This window comes from Cyanistes caeruleus, chromosome 1 (genome assembly GCF_971803275.1).
Source record: "Cyanistes caeruleus chromosome 1, bCyaCae1.hap1.1, whole genome shotgun sequence".
NCBI classification, from domain to species: Eukaryota; Metazoa; Chordata; class Aves; order Passeriformes; family Paridae; genus Cyanistes; species Cyanistes caeruleus.
This window is the reverse complement of record NC_141701.1, coordinates 150,528,238-150,553,914: the sequence shown is the minus strand read 5'-3', so window position 1 is coordinate 150,553,914 and position 25,677 is coordinate 150,528,238. Positions and strand designations below refer to the sequence as shown.

Sequence of the window (25,677 nt, the reverse complement as noted above, 5' to 3'; positions counted from 1 at the left end):
GGGCGGCTTCTTCTTGACTCAGCCTCTTGTGCTGTCTATGTTCTCTGCTTTTTGGACACAGGATAATAAGGAATATGGTTGGAAATTTGTTTGCTTCTGCTTTGGAATCTAGCAATTAGATCCATAATTCAATAAATAGATCTGGTGTTATGATAAGTGAATACTTAATGTAGATGTCAGTGTACATTTTTATTGTCTGTGTTTTGTTTCAGCACCTGCAAACTTCGTAAACAAAGAGAAAACTGGAGGAGTTGTCAAGGCCATTGCTGGGAAACAGGCTGAGTTTGTGTCTGAGACCTCCGAGGCCAACATCATGGTGAAGTGGTACAAAAATGGGAAGGAAATCACAGCCAGCAAGAAATTCACCATGGAAGACAAAGGAAAACTGCACAAGCTTGTGGCTTCGTCTGTGACAAAAGAAGATGAAGGAACTTACACCTGCAAAATAGGGGATGACACCCTTACATTTGATTTAAAAGTCTCAGGTAAGTTTGTGCTGCAAGTATGAGATCAGAGTCTGTGTGAGAAATGCAGGATTTTGTTCTTTAGACTCATCCTACCTTATAAATTGACAGATGTTTTGGGCCAGGGTTGCAAAACACTTTCAGAAATTCTGACCCTTGTTGTGATCCTGGTGCAAACCCAGAGTGTGGGCAAATAATAGAACAATGCTGTGATTTATTTGAGTCAGCTCAAGCTTTTTCTAGGGCTGGAGCACAACCCAAAAGCGACGATGTCTGAACAGCTGGCAGCCACATCTGGCATTCTTTTAGTTCAGGGTGTGCATCATCTTAGGACTGCCTCAGCCAGGGGTTCAAAGTCTTTCTGTGAGAGCTGTGTGCCCTCCTTTGACAAGTTTAATTCCTGTTTAATTAAACATCTCCTGCTATTCCCAAAGGACGCTGTGATCTCAGGGATCACTCCCTGTGCTACTGTAAGCGACTCCATCAGTCCATGTCACGTGCCCATCACACAAAGCACGTGGTTGTCAGGTCAAGCCCAGAAGAGAAATGCTTGTCACCACTGCATTCCAGCCCAGGATGGAGCCAGAGTATAAAATGACACAAGAATTCATCTGTGAAACTCAATATCTGTGAAATTCAGCTGATTCGACTTGCATGTTTGTGGGAACTTTTCTTCTAAATGGGGTTTACTGGCTTGTGCCTGGAGACTAACTTTTAACCTGCTCCTAAATTTAAGATTGAAAGCTTAAAATCCCTAAAATCCCCCGAAATCTTCTCCTGACATGTCTCCAGTACAGTGCAATTCAAGAGAAGTCCCCACTGAGTGCTTGTGACCTGTAACAGAATATCCAGGTTACGGTGATGCTGTCCATGAGCTAACTAAAGACTCAGCAAAGCTGATTAATTTTGGAGAGCACTTGTCTTGAGGGATTGCTGCAGGCTTTAGTGAGCTGGAGGGAGTACTTCCAGCTTCCAGCTGGTGTTTGCTCAGGTATTCACTCTGCATCTCACCTCCAGCTCTCTTCTGAGAATCCAACATCGTGCAGTTTCTCTTGGAGCGTAATTTCTAGTCCCTGACTTTACCCATTGAAAAATTGGTCTGAAAGAGCCAACCAGGTTCTGCCCAAACTGACCCCTCAAAAGGCAATTTGTGCAATCTGATTTATAGTGTCTGATTAGAGGTGTCTAAGACAGATTTTAGAAGTCTTCTGGTTGTGCCTTTTTCTGAGTGTCAGGTACAGAGGAAGCTTGCAGGATGGCCTGAGCTGGGTATTAACTTTTTGCTGACCGTGGGCAGGTTTGTGAATCTCACCTGTAACTCCTGAGACAAAAAAAATCACATGGTTCAGAAAATGAAAACTGCTATCTGCTAAATCCTGGAATCACAGAAAGTTTGGGTTGGGACCTTAAAACCCCTCCAGTCCCACCCCCTGCCATGGACAAGGACACCTCCCACCATCCCAGCCTGCTCCAAGCCCTGTCCAACCTGGCCTTGGGCACTTCCAGGGATCCAGGGGCAGCCACAGCTTCTCTGGGCACCCTGTGCCAGGGCCTGCCCACCCTCACAGGGAAGAATTTATTCTTAATATCCCATCTAACCTTGCCCTCTGGAAATTGAAGCCATTATCCCTTGTCCCATCCCCACAAAACTTTTGCTGAACAAGGACTGAGTTACAACCTGTTACCAACACCTTAGCTGGGGCAGCTTCCTCCTTGTTTCATGTGTCACCATAAAAATTTTCCAGAGTGCTGAGAAGCTGCCCTGCACCCTCAGGGGGTGGTCTCAGGGCAGGGAATCAATCTGCCTTGAAGGTAATAAGACACCCCAAAAACCCTGAACAGCAGGATTCTGGATGGACCACCCTGCTTTGGTCAGCTAATTGTTGAAGAATATGTCAGTCCTAATGAATGCAAATTTTAATTAAATGCTTGCCTGGCATGGTGATTATCCTTGGGGTACTCAGTGACTGAAAGCAACAGTTGCTGCTAAAAGAAATGCAATCCTGAGCTGAGGCTGGCTCTAAGTGACAGCCCTCAGCCTGCTCTTCAGGCCTGGGCAGCCCTGATGGAAGGAAGGCTCTGAAATACCTGACATGCCCATCAAATATTGCTCCTTGGCTTAGGGACAGGGTGTGTTGAGGAGGTTTGCTCACAGTTTACACCAAGGTCTCTGCCTTCACTTCATTGCCTTCACTTTTACAAAGACACTTGCAAAGAGTGTTGATTGATTAAAATGTTGTATTATTGCTGCTTACATGGCAAATCCCCTGTATTTGCTCATCCCATACCTATGCTGTCAGCAGGGTTTGAGCTGAGCTATCCATGCAGGAACCTCAGCTGAGCTGTTTGAGCAGTTCTGAGTTCTCTGCTGGGAGGATCAGTTTCAGCCAAAAGATTTGAGAATATTGATTCCTATATTCATAGAATTATGGAATGATTTGGGTTGGAAAGGGCCTTAAAAACCATATCCTTTCAACTCCTTGCCATGGGCAGGGATGCCTTCCACTGGACCAGGTTGCTTAGAGCTTTCTCCTAACTTGAATTTGGAGAATATTTTATCCATGAGATTCTCCCACGGAAAAGAATTAATCCAGTAGGACTGATACTGTGAACAACAACCTCCAGGAATGGACTCAGAAACATTTAAAAAAGGGTTCTCATCACTTCTAAGTAGATTTTCTGACATTTCCCAGGTGTTTTCAAAGCTGTTTCTGTACTCAGACATCAACAGGCATCCCCCAGAGCTTGCTTGACATCAGAATCAAGGAGTGGTAAATGAAGTGTGAGCAACTTGAGGGCGTCTCAGCTTGATTTGAAAGATCCAGGAGGATGTAGGGCAGATGAAGGGGATTTCACTGTAATTGAGAGCAATTATCTGAAGATCAGAGGGGTTTGCACCATCTGTCAGAGTGGCATAAACTGTGTGTGATAATGGAATAACAATCGATAATCGCTGTATCCTAACTGTGTAGATAAACCGGCAGCAAGGCATAAATTGTTTTCTCTTTTCCGCTCCAGATGAAGCTGTTACTTTTGTCAACAAGCCCAAAACGACTCCAGAAGTATCAGTCAGTCCTTCTGAAAGCCTGGAGCTGGTGTGTGAGGTGTCAGCTGCGGGCGGGGCCGTGGTGTGGAGGAAGGATCAGACTGAGGTGAAGCAGGACCAGAGGACAACAATCGTCTGCCAGGGGACACAACGCAAGCTCATCATCAAGAAGGTGACACAGCAAGACCAAGGCAGCTACACCTGTGAAACGAAGGATGACAGAACAACATTCCAAGTCAAAGTCAGAGGTGAGAAAATGCCAGGAATGCCAAAGGTAAAGGAGAATTCCGTGTTGAGGATCATCTCACAGTGTGCCCGGGGTGAAAGATCTCAGCCATCGTACTCAATTTTTTTGGGCAGCTTTCATAACAAGATTTTATACACATGGTTCTGCATCCATGACTTGTTGTGACCACAAAAAGAAAATCATAGGAAAGGATGAAAATTCCCTCTCCTCTCACAATTAGTTGGCATGTCCACAGAAAAACTCCCATGGAAAAATAGTGTGAGGCCGTAGCAGAGGGATGGATAAAGGGGAAGGTGTTTGAAGAGCTCTGATTAGATCCCACCCCTTAAACTTTGGATGGGGCTTGGAGCAACATGGTCTAGTGGAAGGTGTCCCTGTCCATGGCAGGTGGGTTGGAGTGGGATGATCTTTATGGTCCCTTCCAACAAACCATTCCATGATTGGATGGAGAACAATGGAATTGTCCCAAATAGGCAGAAACATAGCAATGGCTCCTGGACATGAGGATACAGGTTCTGTTCCCTTCTGATTCACTGGAATCTTGGAGAGATATTGGGAGAGAAAAAGAGAGGAGAGGGGATTCAGGCAATGCAAGCTGGTGCTCCAAGTCCTACATTTAAATCTGTCCTAAAACTGTGAGTTTTTAACATTACCTCAGAATTCCCATAAAATTCTCATTCCTGTTCACCTCTTATCAAAGCAGAGATGAAGGTGCTTTCTTGCACTAATGGCCCATCATGATATTACCTGTTAGGGCAAGTACAATGAAATAGAAGAAACTTGATTAAAAACAAGAGAAAAGGACTGCAAAAAGCTGTGTGTGACTTTCGGGGTTTCCTTACAGAGACAGAGGCTGTGTTTACAAACAAGGACAAAGTGAAGAAAGAGGTGAAAGCTGTACTGACAGAAAATGCCACGCTGAGCTGCGAGGTGGCCCAGGAGAAAACGGAGGTGAAGTGGTACAAGGATGGCAAACTCATCACCTCCAGCAAGAAGTTCAAGGTGGAGTCTGAGGGCAAATCTCGTCGTCTGGTGGTGGGTCAGGTGGAGAAGAAAGATGCTGGGGAGTACACCTGTGAGGCTGCTGGCCAAAAACTCACCTTCAGGATCGATGTCACAGGTAGGAGATCATTCATTCTCATCACAGAAAGGTCCCTTACTACTGAAAAAAGTGCCTCACTTTGGGCTCCAGTGTTTGTGAAGCCTAAATCCTCTTTGAGTAGTGATCAACCACCCATTCACTGTCACATTGATGCTGACAGCTGGACATCTTCATCCATGGGATGAATCCCCCTCAGTGCCCCTTGGTGTTTTCTGATTTCCCAGTCGTGGGAAGATAGACAAGTTTCCATTCCATTTTCATTTACAGGGTTAAGGTAAGGTTGTCTCCCAGATATGTAGGAAAAATAAGTCTGGAAGAAGTAGGAAAACAGGTCTCCTAGAATGGGCAAGGCTTCCACATGGATCCCAGTGGCAAATTAGATTTGGTATTTCTTTGTCCATTACATTATTCAATAAAGCAATGGATTTCTTGTGGAGATGGGAATGAGCTGAAATCCTGAGGCACAGAATTATTTTTCTCAGAAATGGCTGATGTGTTGTCTCAGGCATGACAAAGGCCCATGTCCTGCCTAAGCATTAAAAAATGCCAGAGATGTTGAAGTTGTGTTTTTCGTTTGGGTTTGATCACTTTGGACAGCATCAACTTATGTGTGATTTTAAAATTACTCCTCCCACTCCGCAGAAGCAGAGGATGCATTTATCAACAAGGACAAAGTGAAGAAAGAGGTGAAAGCTGCTCTGTCAGAAAATGCCACGCTGAGCTGCGAGGTGGCCCAGGAGAAAACGGAGGTGAAGTGGTACAAGGATGGCAAACTCATCACCTCCAGCAAGAAGTTCAAGGTGGAGGCTGAGGGCAAATCTCGTTGCCTGGTGGTGGGTCAGGTGGAGAAGAAAGATGCTGGGGAGTACACCTGTGAGGCTGCTGGCCAAAAACTCACCTTCAGGATCGATGTCACAGGTGAGAGACAGATTTTGGGTTGCAATTCATTTGTTTTTCTTTGTATCTGGGTGTTTTCCCCCGTTTTCTCTGACACAGTATTAGAAAAGCTGTTAAAGTACTTTCTGATGGTGGTCTGAGCTGGCATTTCAGTCAGGCTGTGCAGGACTGAGCAGATCTGGAGCTGACCTGTAGATATCCTGATGTCAGCTCCTCACCTCCCTGTATGTCTCCTTCAACTGAGGTAGTGAACAAGACTTCTCAGTAACAGGCACTGTGTTAAAAAATCTCTTCCAGTTTGACCACCAGTGCTGGTGTTCCTCCTCCTGTTACGGGTGTTCTTCCATGAAAATCACTGTTTTCCCTCCTCTGTTTTTGCAAGTGGTAGGACAGGAGTGAATGGCCTCAAGTTCCACCATAGGTTTGGGTTTGATATTGGAAAAAAATTCCTAGACAAAAAGGTTGTCAGGGATTGGAACAGGCTGCCCAGGGAAGTGGTGGAGTTGCCATCTCTGGAAGGATTTAAAAGTTGTGTGGATGTGGCATTTAGAGACCTGGAAGTGCTGGAGGAGAAGTTGGACTCAATGATCATCCAAGTTTTCTTCCAGCCTGAATGATTCTGTGATTTCTTTGGTCTCAGTATCTTTTGCAGGAGGTCTAGTGAATTTTATCTCAGGCTCCAGGCAGCCATGGACATCAGCTACATTCTGAGTGATCTTTTCTGAACTGGATGTTGTAAAAGTGTTTGGCTGTTGTTTTTTTTTTTTATATTCATAGCACTCCACTATCTTTACAGACAAATCCTTCTTTTTTAGCCTTAAAATTCTTGTCTCATATGCAGAGATGATCAGAACAGGGAAGCAATTTTCACCTCTGTTTTCTTATAGCACCAAAGAGAGGTTTGGCATTTTATCAGCTGTGTAGAGGAACAGCTGTGTTGGAAATCTATTGACTCCACTCTGTGTGGGGTACCCAGCCTGTGAGCTGGGGCATTTTGGCTCCTTTTCATTCTTTGTGTAGCTCATTCTCTGGCTGACAGAGGTGCCAGTTTCAGAGGAGGATGGGTAAAGAAGGATAAGCAAGGATAGATTTGAGAGGTTTTGGTTTTCAGAGAAAATCCAATATGAACATTGAAAGACCATCATAAAAACACAGAGTAATTTGAGTTGGAAGGGGCCTTAAAATCACCTTGTGCCCTGGGAGGCAGGGACACCTTCCACCATCCCAGGTTTCTCCAAGCTCCATCCAGCCTGGCCTGGAACACTTCCAGGGATGGAGCAGCCACAGCTTCTCTGGGCAAAATTGTTATAAACCAAATTCATTGTTCGCTGCTGACACTGGTTCATACATTACTGCAGAGGTGCAGTCAGAAAACAGAAATTTAGTGGTTTACACATGGATTTCCCTCTCTGAGGGAGCTGTCTGCCTCAGAAAGCAAAGGTTTCCAGCTCTCTTTCCAGCGAGGTGACCTCACGGTGGCACAGGGTAATGTGACCCCTTGCCCTGTGCCGTTAGCCTGCCTTAGCTACCGTTGCTGTATTTCTCATGGGAACAACTGTAACACGACGTGCCAGTCCAGCACTGGCTGGAAAATGATCCAGTGTGAAAGTCAGGAGGGATTATGCGTACTCGGAGTGGTTGGCTCTTCTGCAGCAGAAATCCTTCTCTTACTAGTTTATCCCAAAGTGCAGCATGTTTCTGGGTCTTAATTTATCCTGGTGCCATTGCACTTGGAAAACTTTTCAGGACTTCTGCACTCCAGGGCTCCACTGGTAGCACAAAGCCTTCCCTGTTTAAGGACAGGTTTAAGGTTATATGCTCAGTGTTGGGTTTTGGGATGCCACTGCAGTTTTTGGCTTAATAGAAAAAGAATCTACTGCACACCTTGGGACTGAGCTGGACATGTAGAAAAAGAAGCTGATTCTGAAAGCTCAGTGTTTCAGGATTGAGGGTATGCAGTGAAATCCGTATTTTAAATCAGTGAAAGTTTCAGGTTCTGAAAATATTATATTTTCCCTCATTTTCATTGAAACTTCAATAACCAGTTTCACTTAAGGTTGGAAATGTCATCTGCACTGAATAATTGTTAAAATTTAAAATAAGTCTCTAAGAGAAATTATCAACTGGTATAAGTCAATTTGGGAGCTGATTAAAAGTTTTAGTCACACTAAAACTTTTAGTTTAGTATAAAAATGACTTATATTAGTATAAGTATTATATTATACTAGTTAGTATAATAACTAGTATAATTAGTATAAAAATGGCTTATACGAAAGGCCAAGAATGGAAAGGACAAGTGAGATGAGTCTGGAATATTCCTGCTCTGCTAACCTGACATTTTAAATACAGCCCTCATCAACACAGACTTGTTTTATAACATATTAAATACGCTGCATATTCACGCTCAAAATTGTAGATGGGTGTTTAAATATTCATATTTTTTTGCAATCAGTTTTGAATGCAAAGCTTGGTGTGCTACCAGCTCTTTCAGATGTGAAAATGCTGCTGACATGAGCCCTTGAGGAGCTTTACATCCCCCAGCATAGACCATGTGCCCCCTGAATGACAATGGCATCTCCTCACACCCCTTCTGCAGCCAACAAAAACAAAGGAGCCCAAATTCAGAGCCCCTGAGCTGGACTGCTGCTCCGTGTTGCTCCCTGCAGGACACCTCTCTTTCCATGGATGGTGCAGTTCATGGGAAGGCTGTGATGTGGCCCAGGACCACGTCTGGTGCCACTGTCAGCAGTGGAGGAACTCAACCTGAGCTTCTCCTCACCCTCCCAGGCAGCTGCTGCCACTTAGGGCAGACGTGATGGAGATGGGAGAAAGTCATCCAGGAGGAGTTGAGGATGGCCCCAGGAGGCTGCAGGGAGTCACTGGGAAGAGAAAGGCAGTAGCACAGGGGATGGAAGTGGCTCAGCATCCCCCAGAGCCTCTCAGGTCACAGAATCACTGATGTTGGAAAAGCTCTCCCAGACCATGGAGTCCAAGCTGTGCCCAACCTTGTCCCCAGCCCAGAGCCCTGAGTGCCACATCCAGGTGTTCCTTGGATATCTCCAGGGGTGGAGACTCCAAACCTCTCTGGGCAGCTCCTTCCAATGCCTGACCACCCTTTCCATGAAGAAATTACTCCTGGTGTCCATCCTGACCTTCCCCTGGCACAGCTTGAGGCCGTTTCCTCTTATCCTGTCTCTTGTTCCCTGGGAGCTGAGCCTGACTTCCCCATGGCTGCACCATCTTTTCAGGTGGACAGCTTGCTGGAAAATCAGATATTTTAGGAAATAAAAATATACTTCAAATTTTATGTGCTAATTTTGTGTGTAATGCTCATCAAGTATTTTTCCATATTGGGAACTGTGTCTTTATCCTCTCTTTGGGATTGGGTTACAAGGTATTTTATCAAACACCCAATTTTGATCTAAAACACCTGCTAAAATCCTCTAAATAAAGTGATGGTGGAAGTGGCAACTCACCGTTGTGCTGTATTTGGCTCATTCCAAATGCGGGGAGTAGAAATATCATAAAAACACAAGAGAGTATTTAATCTTTATAATCCATTGTAAGAAATGTGCAAATGGGGTGATTGAGCTGTTCATGAGGACAAGTCAGAGAAGGATGATAATTACATGGACTCTATTTTGAGGGTACATTCCTTTATTTATGTGATAAATAGAACTGCAAAGCTGTGTTAGTTACAAGTGTTTAATATTGAATTATTCATGTTGGAAAAGACCTTTTAGATCATCATGTCCAATGGGGCCAGCACTGCCAAGTCCAGGATCCTGCAGAGCATCTGCACCTCATGCAAATAAGAACTTCTTGACAAAGGATATTTATATCTTACATATTTTCCCCTGTTATGTTTCCCTATTTCAGAGGCAGAAGATGCTTTCCTCAAAAAGGAGAAGGTGCAGAAAGAGGTGAAAGCTGCTCTGTCAGAAAATGCCACGCTGAGCTGCGAGGTGGCCCAGGAGAAAACGGAGGTGAAGTGGTACAAGGATGGCAAACTCATCACCTCCAGCAAGAAGTTCAAGGTGGAGTCTGAGGGCAAATCTCGTCGTCTGGTGGTGGGTCAGGTGGAGAAGAAAGATGCTGGGGAGTACACCTGTGAGGCTGCTGGCCAAAAACTCACCTTCAGGATCGATGTCACAGGTGAGAGAATGTGCTGCATCCCTGCTTTACATCCTGAATACTTGAGATCCATGTTTTTTATCCTAAAATGTTGAAGGAGAGGAAAGTTACGTGGCTTGTCAAACTCCATCTCAACAGGCAGTGATGGAGTCAGCACTTAGGTGGTGTTGGTTTACTCATGAAATTTTGTTCACACTGTTAGATCCGTATTTGTTTTTTTACAAACTAAGCATGCAGTGGATTTCTGTATCCCAAAATCAGGTCAGGCTGGAGGTCACTGGGGAATTTTCCTGGGAATCTTGGGAAGATGTACTGATAGCAAACTGAGAATTCAGTAATTGCTGGAGAAATTAAAGGGTGCAGCAAATCTGAGCACAGGCATTCTCTTGTGAAAACTCCTTTCTGAAACAGACTTTATTATAGAGGAAATCTTTATATTATGGCCTCTTTCAAGTGGATGGAAATGCTTAAACAGCTCTTAGAAGAAGGAGATGAGGAAACCAGCTCTTTTCATCATGATATCAAGGACAGGTTTCAACCTTAACACCCCTCATTATCCCTGGATCTCAATGAATTTAAAGCAAACTGAAGAGTTCATACGTTAGGTTTATTTTTGATCATGGCGTGGTGCAAATACCATGGAAGGTGGCTAATTTTCATTCATTAGAAAAACATAGTTCTGGGATGACAAATCTTGAGAACAGTTGAGAAATAAAATTACAGACACAGAACAAGCTCACAAAGTTTGTTTCCCAGCACTCCCTTTGCTTTTGTTGGGAAAGTAAACTGCAGCTCTTGGGTTGGTTGGCAATTTAATGCTTGTCCTCTTACAGCAAACCTAATTCTGACAGATCTCATCCACCTTAGTACTGCTGGATTTTGGGATGTGTGCTGCTTGCTGCAGATTTTGAGGAAAGGTAGTGGTGGAAATGAAAGCAATTTTGGGGCTGTGTCCTGGACTACCAGAGAATGACTCCTTCACTGGCACTTGGCGTAATTCAAATGGTAAAAATTCTGTAGGTGGTGATGGCAGGGAATGTGAATGGGAAATTCAGTTCAGCACCACAATTGAAAAGGTGATGTCTGCATTTGGAAAGGCATCTGTGAATTTTCAATATCAGTCCTCTTACCGTCAATTTCAGAGGCAGAAGATGCTTTCATCAAAAAGGAGAAGGTGCAGAAAGAGGTGAAAGCTGCACTGACAGAAAATGCCACGCTGAGCTGCGAGGTGGCCCAGGAGAAAACGGAGGTGAAGTGGTACAAGGATGGCAAACTCATCACCTCCAGCAAGAAGTTCAAGGTGGAGTCTGAGGGCAAATCTCGTCGCCTGGTGGTGGGTCAGGTGGAGAAGAAAGATGCTGGGGAGTACACCTGTGAGGCTGCTGGCCAAAAACTCACCTTCAAGATCGATGTCACAGGTGAGAGAAGATTCTTTGTCCCACCAGTCTTATTTCTAGAGTCTTTAGAAAAATTGACATTATTTTTTAAGTCTTCTTTGTGTTACACTTCAAATTTTTGAGAGTCCATCTTTAGCATGAACACATCCTGCCTTGACTGGGTTCTGCCAGATTATGTTCTTATGAACCATGGAGAGATTATTGCTGTCAAAAAACCCAAAACAGGCAAAACCCCACCACAAAGTCCTTGGCACGTTCTTCTGATAGATTTAGATGTGGATTGTCATGTCAGAGGGCTTTTTTCCCAGTGTTACCCATAAGTCACAATAAGGGGATTGAACGACATCGTATTTTGCAGAAATTCTGGATTTCTCTCTCTTTCCAGAGCCAGAAGTTGTGTTTACAAACAAGGAGAAGGTGCAGAAAGAGGTGAAAGCTGCACTGACAGAAAATGCCATGCTGAGCTGCGAGGTGGCCCAGGAGAAAACGGAGGTGAAGTGGTACAAGGATGGCAAACTCATCACCTCCAGCAAGAAGTTCAAGGTGGAGTCTGAGGGCAAATCGCGTCGTCTGGTGGTGGGTCAGGTGGAGAAGAAAGATGCTGGGGAGTACACCTGTGAGGCTGCTGGCCAAAAACTCACCTTCAAGATCGATGTCACAGGTGGGAGAAGATTCTTTGTCCCATCAGTCTTATTTCTAGAGTCTTTAAAAAAATTAACATTATTTTTTAAGTCTTCTTTGTGTTACGCTTCAAATTTTTGAGAGTCCATCTTTAGCATGGCCTAGGATGGGTACAAATACAAGACCGATTTTCTTCATTTAGTCTTCATAAAACATTTAAAATCCTTATAAGAGGGAGCTGAATCCCAGGGAAATTTTGGAATCTACAGATCACTGGAGGGAAAGAGCTGTAAAAAAGAAGATACTGGCTTTGCATCTGCTTCTCTCTTGGTGCAACAAGAGCAGATCTTTACCACAGCTCGTTCTCAGTGCAGGGTCATGGTGGAGAGCCTGCCCAATGTCCATACTCCTTTTCTTTCCCTTGGAAGTGCTCGTTTCAGCCTGAGGGAAGTAATGAAATTAGGGCTTGATCGAGGTGTATCGAGGTCTTTAACTTGTCAAGAAAATGGCAGGTAGGGAAGGAAGGTGTCATGGAGGCTCATTCCAGTTGTATTTCCCTACTGGGGCTGTAGAGAGGTAGAATGGATTCAATTTCCCAGCTCCCTCACAACTTCCCAATCCAATTCCAAGTGGTGTGACTGATGTGGGGAACAAGGGGATTTCACCATTTGTATGTGAGATGAGCTGAGCTTTTCCCCAGGTTGCACAAGAACAAATAACAGGGTCCTGGACATGTCATTGCTGCTCTAGCACTTTTCTTATTAAACAAAATGATCTAAGAAGCAGCAGAATCAGCTTTTGAGAATCAAAAAATCAATTTTATGGGACTATAAGGCAGCAGCTTCCTCTAAAAATTTGATTGTTTGCAAATAACTTCAACCAAAACATGTCCTGACTTGACTTGGTCCTGCTAGACTATGTTCTTATGAACCATGGAGAGATTATTGCTGTCAAAAAACCCAAAACAGGCAAAAACCCACCACAAAGTCCTTGACATCGTATTTTGCAGGAATTCTGGATATCTCTCTCTTTCCAGAGCCAGAAGTTGTGTTTACAAACAAGGAGAAGGTGCAGAAAGAGGTGAAAGCTGCACTGTCAGAAAATGCCACGCTGAGCTGCGAGGTGGCCCAGGAGAAAACGGAGGTGAAGTGGTACAAGGATGGCAAACTCATCACCTCCAGCAAGAAGTTCAAGGTGGAGTCTGAGGGCAAATCTCGTCGTCTGGTGGTGGGTCAGGTGGAGAAGAAAGATGCTGGGGAGTACACCTGTGAGGCTGCTGGCCAAAAACTCACCTTCAGGATCGATGTCACAGGTAGGAGAAGGTCATGTGGTTTTTCAGAATTCAGTAGAGGACAATAAAGCAATAATTGAAATAACTATTCCACCGTGACTCAGTTGCAATAGTCTGGGTTTTGTTGCAGCCTGCAGGGTTCACCTGATTTTCTGTACTTGGTTGCCTGGATTTGTAGAATTTGGCTTTAGCATGGTGCAAGTTCTGTCTCATTCTTAGCAGGTTTAATAGTTGCAGTTATAAATACAGTGGAAATAATTAATGTTCATATCCCTTCCATTCTCAGGATCCCAAAGGGTGATTCTTGTACACTCAACTTCTGGAAAGGAAGGAGCCATTGCAGAATCCCTGCCTTGTTAGTCTTGCAATCTCATTTAGGCGGACTTAGAGGCTGGAATGTATTTTGTCATTTGCAGTGTCATCAGCAGCACATCTCAAGATGGCTTATAAACATAATTTTTTTCTGAATTTGGGCTGTTGTGTGATTGAGATCTCAGTATTTTGTGATGTCTTACTATTCCTGCCAGGTGCTAAATGCCCCTTTTCTGTGAAATATTCCAAGAAATTGCTTTATTGCATCTGAGATCTTCAGTAGAAGGAATCTGGGAGCTTATAGTGATAAACAGGACAGATGTTCCTTGGGAAAGTTTGAATTAAATATATTTTTATATATATATATATTTATGGTGACTTGGAGCTGTAGGGTTGATGCCAAGGCTTCTCTTGGTCCTTTCCATTCCTGGGCTCTTAGTTCCCAATTTTCCAAGTGGCAACTCCATCCCACAGAAGGATAGACATCACTCAGTGATGGCAATTGGTTTTGGAAAGTGACAACCTAAATATTTTCCAAACCCCTGCACAGAAATCTGTAAGATTAATCTCATTTTAACCCTTCAACAATTATTTTCTTCTTTTTCTGTGCTCAGAGCCCAAACCTGCATTTATAAACCAGGAGAAGGTCCAGAAGGAGGTGAAGGCTGTCCTGACAGAAAGTGCCACCCTCATGTGCGAGGTAGCGCAGGATACAACCGAAGTGAAGTGGTACAAGGATGGAAAACTGCTTGTTTCCTCTCGGAAATTCAAAATAGAGACCGTGGGCAAGTCCCGGCGCCTGGTGGTAGAGCAGCTGGAGAAGAAGGACGCTGGGGAATACATCTGTGAGGCTGCAGGCCAGAAGCTGACCTTCAAACTGGAACCAACTGGTGAGTGCCCACTTTGTGGTGTGAAGAGCCAGTCCCTAGGACTGGAATATCCAGTCCCTAGGAAAAACATCCAGTTTTAGAGGAAAACCTGATATTCCTGACACAGCAACCTTGGCACAGCCACTGTCTCTCCTGGAGAAACACCAGTGAACCACATGACACATTAATTCTTAATGTTGCAGTGCAGAGGTGGGAAATTTGCACTTTTTTGGGAGTGTGGAAATGCTACATAGCTTTTTGCTTACCTCTTTCACAAGCTGTATCACCCAACCTCTTTCAATGGTGGGGAGCTGAAAGTAGAAGTGGGGGGTTTTGAGGAGCAGCAGTGGAACTGTGGAGAAAAGTGACTCAGAGAAACTGGTCTGCTGCTTGTGTGTGCCCCAAAAATGCCTGATTTTGTGACAAAGGGTCGTACAAGATAGAAAGGAGGCCAAGAAGAAGGGACTGGAATCACAGAATGGTTTGGGTTGGAAGGAACCTTGAAGATTGAGTTCCAGCCCTCCTGCCAGTGGAGCAAAGAGAAAACAGGCCATAAATTCAGCCTATTAATGTTTCTTCTTAATTTTATTTAAAATCCTAAAAATGAGAGGGGAAAGAAAATTATATAGATATTTTTACTTCTAAGGGACAAGCTTTTTATGGCAGCAGATAAAATATAAATATTTGCATTTCCTTTCTTCTGCTTCTTTTCTAAGCAGAAGCTCTGGATTGTCTGAGAGACCATTTACTTTTTCCTGCTCAGAAAAAGGTTATACCATCCACAAACATTCAGCCATATTCCCTGGATTGTTACAGGTTATGGATGAGCTGGTGGTGTGAGTCCTGAAGAGGGAGTAATATAAAACCACTATGTCAAGGATTTGAGCTTAAAGTTTTTAATTTTCCTGGTTTATTGTCTTTTCTAGAACCAGAGGCTAAATTTGAAAATAAAGTTGTCCAGAAAGAGCCTCTCATTGTTCAAGAACACGAAAGCATCACACTGACAACCTCAGTCACGCCAGAAACCTCTGCAGTGAGGTGGTTCAAGGATGGCACAGAAATCAAAGCCAGCAAGAAATGTGTGATCAAGAGTGAGGGGGCATCCAGGACGCTGACGGTGAATGCGGCCGAGAGCACGGACTCTGCCCTCTACACCTGCCAGACAAAGGATGACAAGCAGGAATTCAGAGTCCAGGTGAAAGGTGAGCAGTGACCCCAGGTCGTGGCCCAACCCAACAGCTGCACTTCCCTCGTGGTGGAATGGAGGTGAAATCCAAACTCTTCTGAAAACTGTTCCAACCTCAAGGCTTGTTGCACCTTCTCTGGATGCCCCACCATGGGTCAGCAAAGTTCTCCATCTTCCAAATTTCCAGTTTCTGTCTTTTGCTGGCCAATTTGGATCATGGAAGCCTATGATGGGTACTTCTGGTAGTTGCTCCCCTCCCATTTCTGTATCCTCCTATAGAATGGCAGGGATCTGAAAATACCACGTCAAAGGAAGCTGCCTGAATTTCCATGTTTCTGGTTAGATTTTTGTCTCCCCTGAGCCCCAAATATTTAGGGCCATTTTATTTATTTATTTATTTATTTCCAAAGTTGGGCAGAACCAGTTTCTTAGAACGGCTTTCTTCCCTTTTCTTCCCTCGCAATTTTCCCTTCTCCTGGATCTCAGAAATCCCGGTGAAGTTTGCCAAGAAGCTGGAGGCCGTGAAGGCCGAGATTGGTGGCAGTGTGTCCCTGAGCTGTGAGCTGAGCCACGCCAAGGGGAAGGTGACGTGGAGCAGGAATGGGGTGGAGATCAAGCCCAGCAAGCGTTTCCAGATCCGTGAGGAGGGAATCAAACGAACCCTGACAATAACAGGGATCCGGGCTGAGGACGAGGGAGAATATTCCTGCGAGTCCAGGGATGACAAGAGCAGCATCACCATCGTCCCCAAACGTAAGTCTCTAATGGTGGCAGTGTGGAGGGCTCCCTGGCTTTTGTCCTCAGCTGCTACAACCCTGCAAAACTGAGTTTGTTTGTGTGTCTGGGCTGAATCCTGTGTTGAGGACAAAATACAAAACTCCCCTCTCACTGTCAGTGGAACTGTCAGCGTTCAAGAACACATAATCACAGAATTATTATTATGATTATATGAAGGTGCTTTATTAAAGAGCTCTGGGTATCAGAGGTACACATACCCAAATCTGACTCAACTTGGATTTGAGCTGAACATGTTTTTATATTCTGTCGTTATATAACTTACATATTAATTATTAAACTTACATTGTTCTATTGTATACATTGATTTTACCCAAGCATGGATTTCTCGTGATCCCCCCCAAACCTCTAACATAGTTTCTCATGATTCTTTAAACAATAATTATATCTAATCACATCTAATAATTATATCATTTATCATATACTGACTACTCAGGTGGAGTTTCCCATGATCTTAGCAAGCACAAGGCCTAACATTTCCCAGGGCCTACTTTTAACACTTTTTCAAGGGCTTGCCAAGCCTTTCTTTCTAACTCCCCGAATTTTTTATGATTTTAAAATCTTTTGCTATCAGAACCTCTATTTTTGTAAAACATAATGATTTTGAGACCTGTTGGGCTCAGGGCTCTTAATATTTGCCTTCATATAGCATTTGAGGCTGGAATTCAATTTCACAAATAAAAGATGGGATTTTCTTTTTCCCATCCTTTTTTCCTTCTCTTTGTACACAAAATTTACTCAGAAATGGGAAATATGATGGTCCACTATTGTGATCACTTACTGTAAGTAATCAAACTGCCACTTCCAAGCTTCCAATAAAGTCATGGAAGCTTTTGGCTGCTTGAAGGTGGTCATGCCATGACTCAAGGACACGCTCCTGAATGTTTTACTCCTATCCATCAGCTCCCAGAGTGGTGAAATTTGTTACAAGTCTCAACAGCGTGGTGTCTGAGGAGGGAAAAGAGGCCGTGTTCAAGTGCACCGTCTCCCCCAGTGATGCCGTGGTCACCTGGCTCAGGAACGGGGCCAAGATTGAAGCCAGCAAGAAATACGTGATCTCTCAGAAGGACACCAACCACAGCCTCACCATCACTGATCTGACACTGGAAGATGCAGCTGAAATCACTGCCAATGCTGAGGGCGTGGAAAGCACAGCCAACCTCAGAGTCCGAGGTAAGAAAGGCTGGAAATGGCATCCTGCCCACAGCAGAGGCCTGGAATTAGATGGTCTTTAAGGTTCTTTCCAAGCCAAGCCATTCTATGATTTTGTTTTATGTGGCTTTTCTTCTAATTAATTATGTTAGCAGCAGGGATTTTCTGCTTTTGCATCATTAAATAAGAGTGCCCAGAAAACTTTGGTTGAGACACTGGTTTAATTTTCTTTCAAATCCTGTTTTCTGGATCCTCTGCATTCCTACTATTTCCTCTCTTGCAGAGGCCTCAATCTCCTTCAAGAAGAAGCTGGAGCCCAAAACTGTTGAAGAGAGGGAGACAGTGACCTTGGAGGTAGAGCTGACCAAGCCTGCAGAGGTGAAGTGGATGAGGAACAGCATCGTGCTGAAGCCCAGTGACAAGATTGAGATCAAAGCTGAGGGAACAAAGCATACCTTGGTGGTCAAGGACATCTCCTTCGCAGACCGGGGCTTCTACTGCTGTGAGAGCCCCGATGACAAGACCCAAGCCAAGATCAATGTGGAAAGTGAGTTCAGTGATCCTCAGTTCTGTAAATACCCCAGGCAGAGATTTATCTGCATTATCATGGGCACACAGGGACAAAAACCGTGGGCTTGGCCACCAGTCAAATGACGGAGAGGGGGTGAAAGCTAAACAGTGAACAGAGAATGTCTGACTGGTTCCTGTTGCCTTCACCTCATCCCAACAGCTTTGGCCATAAGCATTCTAAACAATCAAAAGATTGTTTGTAAAAATGCTCAGTTCTTTTCATCAGGATTGGGATTGACGAGCAGAGAGATGGCTTTCACCTTCGGACTGAGGGTGTCTATTTTTCTTATCTGTGTTACATTCTTACAGACAGTGAACACTTGCACACACTGACCTAGCAAGCTACAAATGGAGACCCAGGGCTCTGTCCACAAGGCCTTTTAAGCATAAATTATCCAATTATCAAATGCCAACTCATTTATTTTTACTTTTAACCCAATAACCAAACGCCTGTGTTCCGCACTGCGAGCTTTTCTATCCAATCACCCAATACCACCCAAAACCATGAGGAAGGCAGAAAGGCAAAGACAAGCCAATGCCCAAGAACATCCATCTTGCCCCTCATTCACTGCTATATCTCAAACTCCAAATTTTTCACCCAGTGACTTAACGTAATTCTATCTAACTCACACATTCGCATTCCCAGTTTCTCCACTCAGTTTTAGAAGCCTTCTCCATGGTCTTAAATTAAACCCAGTGTTCTCGTGAGTGTCTGAGCCTGTCAGCACAGATAAAGGGACATTTTCTGTGCCTGGGGCTCCAACAATTGTTCTCTTTACTCTCTTTCTCACTCCCTGATAAGCTGTGTTTTTCCTTGGTATGATTTTTTAGCAAAAAAAATCCCTCTTCAGCCATTTTTTGGCCTGATTTTTCTCTGCAAACCACCTCGTTCAGAACATCTCTTTATATCCAGTCAGGGTCTAAAAATCTACAAAAGCAAATCTCTCTGAGAGTGTTTCCCTCTTGGGTAAACTTATGGTGCCTCATCCATAGCCCTGTACTTTTGTCACTTTTCTAGATCTTTTTGTCATAATTGTCACGGGATAGGTGAAGGTAGGATTTAATCACTCAAGGACTGTCTAATTTTATCCATAAAGTCCTTGCCACCAACTGGTGCTGGGCTGGTCCTAAATAATAGGTGAGGAAGGACTTGAAAACAGTCTTTTGGGTGTTTTATGTCTTACAAAGTGGAAGGGAACAAGGAAATAATGGACTTCAGGTGCAGTGAGAAAGATCTAGGTTATATTCTAAAAATGCTTTTTAATGGTCAGACGACTGAAGAGGTTGTCTGGGGCAGTCTTGGAGCCTTCATCATGTTTCTGGGATTTTTTTTAATTGGCAACTTAATTACTTTTAGTGGTGATACAAGTTTAAACACTAAATCTGTTTTACCAGATGACAGAAAATGGATGTCTTGTCATAGGAACAGGTAATGTCCACCTAAACCATGGATACTTTGGCCACCAGCCTGTGAGGTGGTCAGCACTTTTTGCACCATGTTATGGATTGTTTTTTTCCTTTTACTATAGCTTTTTCCTGCCATCCCTGTTTTATCCTAACTGCACAGTATTTCCATGGACTTTCTTTTACTAAAAACTGATAGTACTTGGTAGAAAGTGGGGCCAGTGGTGTTTTCTGTGATATTTGGTTGACCTGTTTGTCTCTTGAAAGCATCCATTTAAAAAATAGCAGCTATGTTAGCGGTGTGGTCATGGACAGGTTTTATTCCCTATAAAAGTGATTGTTTAATTGGAAAATTCTGACTAATTGGAAGGCACATAATCCCTTTTGGAAGTCCTCAGGCTATTTCACAGCTGCCAGTGTGAGATCTCCAACTTTTCTGTGTTGTTTTCCAGTGAGGCAGATCAAGCTGGTGAAAGGCCTTCAGCCCCAGGAGGTGGCTGAGAAAGGGACTGTCACCTTCGAGGTGGAGGTGTCACACGAGGACGTGGAGGGGACCTGGCAGAAGGATGGTGTTCGTCTGAAGCCTGCACCCAACATCAGCTTCGGTGTCCTGGGCAAGAAACACTCCCTGACTCTCTCCTCGGTGGCACTGGAAGATGCAGGACTCATCTCCTTCAGAGCAGAAGGCATCAGCTCATCGGGGAGGCTCACGGTGACTGGTAGGCAGGCACAGAAGGCTCCAGCCCTGCTTGGGGTGCATGCAATTGTCTTCTCCTGACCTGGAGAGCAAACTTAAGGGGGAAACAAATTTTTCTTGTAACTTCAAGTTAATTGCTAACTACAATTAACCCCTTGCACAGTAATCTTTCCTTCCAGTGCCAGCAGGATCATTGTGGCATCGCTGTCCGCAGAACAATGATAAAATTGGAAGGGAATGATCAAGTGTCCAAACCAATACAAATTTTATTTTCACGGAAGTCAGGCTCTGCCTACCCATCAGTGCTTGTGTGACCCCATTCACTGGAATTTCTCTTTCCTTCCCAGAATTACCTGTGAGGATCAGCAAACCTCTGGCAGACGTCAATGTAACTCAGAAACTCAAGGCCACGTTTGAGTGTGAGCTGTCCAAACCCAATGCCTACGTGAAGTGGTTCAAGGTACAGCACTTAATGGATTATGATATTTTAATTTCTGACTTCTCTGGATGGAAATGGGAGCCTTTAATTCTACTTAATTCATTTAATTCAACTTAATTTAATTCAGGGAATATGAGCCTAAGTCTTTGCAGTAAAGCCCTTAGCATTGCTCTCTTGTCCTTATGTTCATTTACTCTCCCAATTTATCACTCTTGGGTTTTTATTTACTGTATTTGCATATTGTATTGAAAATTAAACTTTTCCAGTGTTGTACAGAATGTGAGCACTGCTGTTACAGATCTGCAGTCTTGTGCTTCACTCCACACTGAGCAGTATTCACCCAGGATTTACAGCCTTTTTTGGGAAATGTGACATAAAGGGAAGCTTCAATTTCCTTTGTCAGCGACAATCCAGTTCCTTTTCCCTAGAGAGTCATTTTGGGGATCATCTCTGGCATTTCATGTACTTCCCTTGGGGCAAAGCTGATACTTCCCTTAATTTGGGGCAGCATCAATTCTTCAAGGTGGAATTTGGGCTGGAAGGCTCATTTCAAACCTCCTGCCATGAGCAGGGTCATCTTCAATCACATCAGGTTGCTCAGAGCCCTGTTCAACCTGCTGATGAATGTTTCCTGGGATGGGTCATCCACCACCTCTTTGGGCTACCTGAGCCAGCCTTTTGCCACCCTCATTTTGAAAATCTTCTTATTTCCAGTCTAAATTTGACCCTCTTTTAGTTTGAAACCATTTATGTCTGAAGGGACTCACTGCCAACATTGCATGGTGTTTTAAGCCTTCAAAAAGGTGTCTGAGATCATCCAAAATTTCTGTGTGTTCTGCAGCCATTCCAACTACCTGAAATCTTTGCCCTGCGATGAATATTCAACACAAGTTCCTTTAAACATATTTTTCCATTCAGTCCAACAATAAGGATTAAATAAGCACAGATCTGAATGTCTGTTTTGCTCACTGAAGATGCACAGGAGTTGAGGGTGATCTGTTTTGACCTTTTCCCCTTCTAGGACGGGAAGGAGATCCAGCAAAGTAAAAACATTGGGATTATCTCCCAAGGAAATAAGAGAAGCCTCATTATTCACAAGTGTGAATATGAAGACCAGGGAACCTATACATGTCAAGCAGCTGAAGACAAGACATCAGCTACTCTAAAGGTTCATGGTATGTTTAGTTGAAGTAGGAAAATACATTTACTGCAGCATTTTGGCCTACACACCAAGAAATTCTTTGTGAGCTTTTCACAGTTGCTCATTTTGGTTAAATTTCTCTTCCTGGTGAGAAAATGCTGGCAAAGCTGTCCTGTGCTTGCAGTATTTTTGGAAGAGGTCCTAACTCAGTTTTCCATTTATCATAAGTGATTTCTGTTCTCTGGAATCCAAATGGTGTTTCTGGATTGGCACATCAGGAAATACTGGACAGCCTGGCCCAAAGCAAGGATTCAGAGTCTGGTGCTGGTGTGGTTTGGTGGCACCATTGTCACAGGGGAACTTTGCCTGAATAGGTACTGGACAAGCCTTGGGTGTGAGCTCAAGAAATGCCCTAATTTTTAGGTTGTAAATCATAAGGAAAGGGTCATTATTTCTGCCTGCACCTCTCCTTTGTGCTCGAGGCAGGTTTTCAATCTGAGTGTTGCACTGAGCAACTGATGAAGCACCAGGTGTGTTTTGTCACCAGGCTCTGAAGCACCCGAGATAAGCTCTGAGATAAAGGCACATAACTCAACAGACAGCTCTGCTGTGCCCTGGCAAATGTTATTTTCTAAAGGGGCATCTGAAAATCAGATCAGCTTTTTCTTAGTGAGAGACAGAGCATCTTTCTCATTGCTTACTAGATGCTGTCCTCATGTGGCCACTTGGGTTCAGCAGTATCTTCATGAACATCTGAACCATTGCTCTGTTGAATTCCCCCTTTTCTCCCTGATTTTGGGATAGGGGTGGGTTGCTGCTGGCATTTCAGCTCTGCCTCTGAGGCTGATCCAAGGAGTATCAGTGCCTTCTCTTTCAAAAAGAAAGGGCTGCAGTAGCACAGATAAATAGATCAGTTCTGACAAAAGGAGTGCCAAGGTGCGGAGTTAAAGAGGATTATACTCAGTTCAGGAGACTCTGAAAAAAGATATCTCCTTTGTAAAACAGAGGAGAGCATGCAGAGAAGCATGAATGAGGCAAGTTTATAATGACCTAAGATTGTAGACTTGTGTTTAGTTTTTCTTGGCTGATTTGCTTTCATTAATATGTGTATTTCTTTCATTAATACCTGTATGAAGTTCCAGCATCTATAAAATCCTCCTGCAGTAAAGTTCAGCCATAAAAAGTATTCACTGTGTTGAAGAGAGAAACTACCTGGGAAGAAAGGCTGCTCTAAAATAAAACACAAACCCGTTTTTTTCCATGTAATTATGCAGAAAGTAAACACACCCTACCCACTCATTTTGGGAGAAACCCCCAAATAAATATTTGTCTTTCTGTCTTCACAGCCCGAGATATCAAGATTGTAAAACCACTGGAAGATGTGGAAGTGAATGAATACGAGAGTGCATCTTTTGTCTGTGAGATCTCACACGACGAGGTCGAAACCCAGTGGTACAAAAATGACAACAAGCTGAAGACTTCGGACAACATCAAAATGCGGCAGGATGGTAGGAGGAAAAAAGGGGGATTTTGTTCTGGAATGGGGGTGGGTTGGATGAGGGGCTGGCATGGGAGACTAGAAAATAGGGTTTTGCTCTGGGATAGCTGAGCTGAGTCTGTTTGTGTGTCTGTCCCCAGGAAAGAGCTATTCCCTGACTTACATGCGTGTCCACGTTGAGGATGCGGCTGAGATCAGATTCGTGGCAGAAAAGGCAGAATCTCGTGCTCAGCTGACTGTAAAAGGTAATTCTGCTGTTTGTGACAGTACTGCTTCTGCTCTCTCACATTACAAACCAATTCACTTCCCTCACTTTGGATGTGAAGGTTAAAAAGTCCTACAGTGATCAGGGAAAGAAAACCTGCTTGCTTCACTGCCTGATAAATATCAGCTGGGAGTTGATTTTGGCTTAATTCCAGTTAATTGTCTCGAGAGGTTGGATTTGCACCTTTAGACATTTAAAGTTGTGTGTGAAATTTGAGGGACAAAAAGCTGTAGCTTGACTTTTCCTTGAATTTTCACTTTTTGGTGTATGTTATGACACAACCCAGCATTTTTGGGTGTGTTTAACTAAAACAAGGTGATAGAAGGAGAGAAAAGGAAGATGTTTGAATTAACACATTGCTGAGGAGCTCAGGAAACTGGAGATCAGCCCCTGGTTTTGCCGTGGCACTGCTGTGGGGTGTTGAGGAAACCATCTGTTACTTCTGCAGTTCTGCCACTCCAGTGGTGAAATATGGAGGAAAAATTTCCCTTTAATTAGCTCTTACTAATTAAACTTGTTAATTGATCGCTCAGCATAGTGGGGATTCCTGTCATCATCCAAACTGCTGAAAATAAAAGAATTGTTGCTGATGAGTTTTTATGGAGACATTACCACACACTCCATTTCCTTCGCTCTTGTAGAGCTGCCCGTAAAGATCGTGAAGCCTCTGCGGGATAAGATCGCCCTGTGGAAGCACCGGGGCTTCCTGGAGTGCCAGGTGTCCCGAGCCAATGCCAAGGTCCGCTGGTTCAAGAAGGACGTGGAAATTCACCCCAGTGAGAAATATGAAATCGTGAGCGAGGGCGTCTATCGGAAACTCATCATCAACGACGCCGACTACGGAGACGAGGACACGTACACGTGTGACGCCTTCGATGACAAAACCACTGCTAATTTCTTCGTTGAAGGTGGAAGCCCCTTTTTTTTTCACCCCTAGGATGCACTGGGAGGAGGATGGGCTGATTCACTTGTTTACTTTGGAAACACAGTGCTGCTTGAAAAGGATTTTTATTTCATGTTACTTATTCTGAAGCCCACTGGTAAATCCTTTTACACACAGGAACATCGTGAAAATTAATATATGGTATATTTCCCTAAGGAAAATGAGGAAATTCCCATTCCAGAGATATTTATCAAATGTATTGGATAAAGCCTGTTTTTCAGATAAATGTTGCAGCTCCTTTTATCAACACCAGCATTCCAATGAGCCCTCCTTTCCATTTTATAGCACTACATGTTTGGTATCAGGATAGGAAGGTGACTTTAGGATTAGGACTAGGAATCAAGAGCTAGAGATTCACTTTCTGGCCTGTGACCAGCAATATCTGTTTGCTTTTATACAGAATATAAAAGATGTTTTAAGGCCTTTTGAGTTCATAAGCGCAGAAAAGATGTCATGAGTGTTCAGACTGATAATGGAAAAGCTTTCCTGACTCCTAAATCCCTGCTCTCTGTTCCATCCAGAGCAAGCCATTAACATTGTAAAAGAATTGTGTGATGAGGATGTGACTGAGCCTGAAGAAGCCAATTTTGAATGTGAGACATCCATTCCATCTGTGAAACCTGCCAAGTGGTTCCTGAAGGGAGCAGCCTTGCAGGCTGGCAGAAACGTCATCATGCAGCAGGAAGGCACCATCCACAGGCTGACAATAATAAAAACAAGTGTTGATATGACAGGCACCATCCAGTTCTCCATTGGCAAATCCAAATCCACAGCGAACCTGCTTGTCAGAGGTAATGAGATTTTTAATATATATCGTGTGAATGAGAACAAAGATCTTCCCTCTCACAGTACCTGGAAAGTAATTTGTCATAAATATTCTCTACTCTGGGTTCTTAGGACTGTGTGTGCACCTGGAAGATCTGTTTAGCTCCCAGCTGCAATTGGAAATTGTTGGAAGCGATGGTAGACGCACCAACAGAGCCAGAAATGTCTTAGGAAGGGATCTGATTAAATGACTTTGGTGTCCCTGGTATTCAAATCTATCAAGCTAAAACTGGTTTCTGGTTTATTTTTATTCTCTTGACTTTACCAAGGAGGACAAAACAGATGAAATTTGCCAGGAGAGTTTATTTTGTCCCATTTCTGAACTAGACAAGTTTGATAGCTCATTTACTTAATTCATTTTGTCGTTGACTTGATCTAGGAC

At 43.7% G+C, this 25,677-nt stretch overlaps 1 protein-coding gene across 5 annotated transcripts in view; it reads left to right on the top strand.

Annotated features, from left to right (window-relative positions):
• The window catches only part of OBSCN (obscurin, cytoskeletal calmodulin and titin-interacting RhoGEF), a 173,886-nt gene that overhangs the window by 26,930 nt on the left and 121,279 nt on the right, over positions 1-25,677 (top strand). For 3 of the 5 annotated variants that reach the window (XM_086867200.1, XM_086867191.1, XM_086867184.1), the window contains exons 8-27: positions 213-485; positions 3,483-3,758; positions 4,602-4,877; positions 5,502-5,777; positions 9,636-9,911; positions 11,033-11,308; positions 11,673-11,948; positions 12,918-13,220; positions 14,126-14,401; positions 15,307-15,582; positions 16,053-16,319; positions 17,265-17,534; positions 17,797-18,060; positions 19,940-20,206; positions 20,532-20,644; positions 21,645-21,798; positions 23,111-23,272; positions 23,403-23,507; positions 24,169-24,435; positions 24,992-25,261. In XM_086867200.1, the coding sequence (XP_086723326.1) occupies positions 213-485; positions 3,483-3,758; positions 4,602-4,877; positions 5,502-5,777; positions 9,636-9,911; positions 11,033-11,308; positions 11,673-11,948; positions 12,918-13,220; positions 14,126-14,401; positions 15,307-15,582; positions 16,053-16,319; positions 17,265-17,534; positions 17,797-18,060; positions 19,940-20,206; positions 20,532-20,644; positions 21,645-21,798; positions 23,111-23,272; positions 23,403-23,507; positions 24,169-24,435; positions 24,992-25,261 (4,923 nt within the window). The remainder of the gene's footprint in view (positions 1-212; positions 486-3,482; positions 3,759-4,601; positions 4,878-5,501; positions 5,778-9,635; positions 9,912-11,032; positions 11,309-11,672; positions 11,949-12,917; positions 13,221-14,125; positions 14,402-15,306; positions 15,583-16,052; positions 16,320-17,264; positions 17,535-17,796; positions 18,061-19,939; positions 20,207-20,531; positions 20,645-21,644; positions 21,799-23,110; positions 23,273-23,402; positions 23,508-24,168; positions 24,436-24,991; positions 25,262-25,677) is intronic. The other 2 variants (XM_086867170.1, XM_086867180.1) reach the window with 2 other exon arrangements.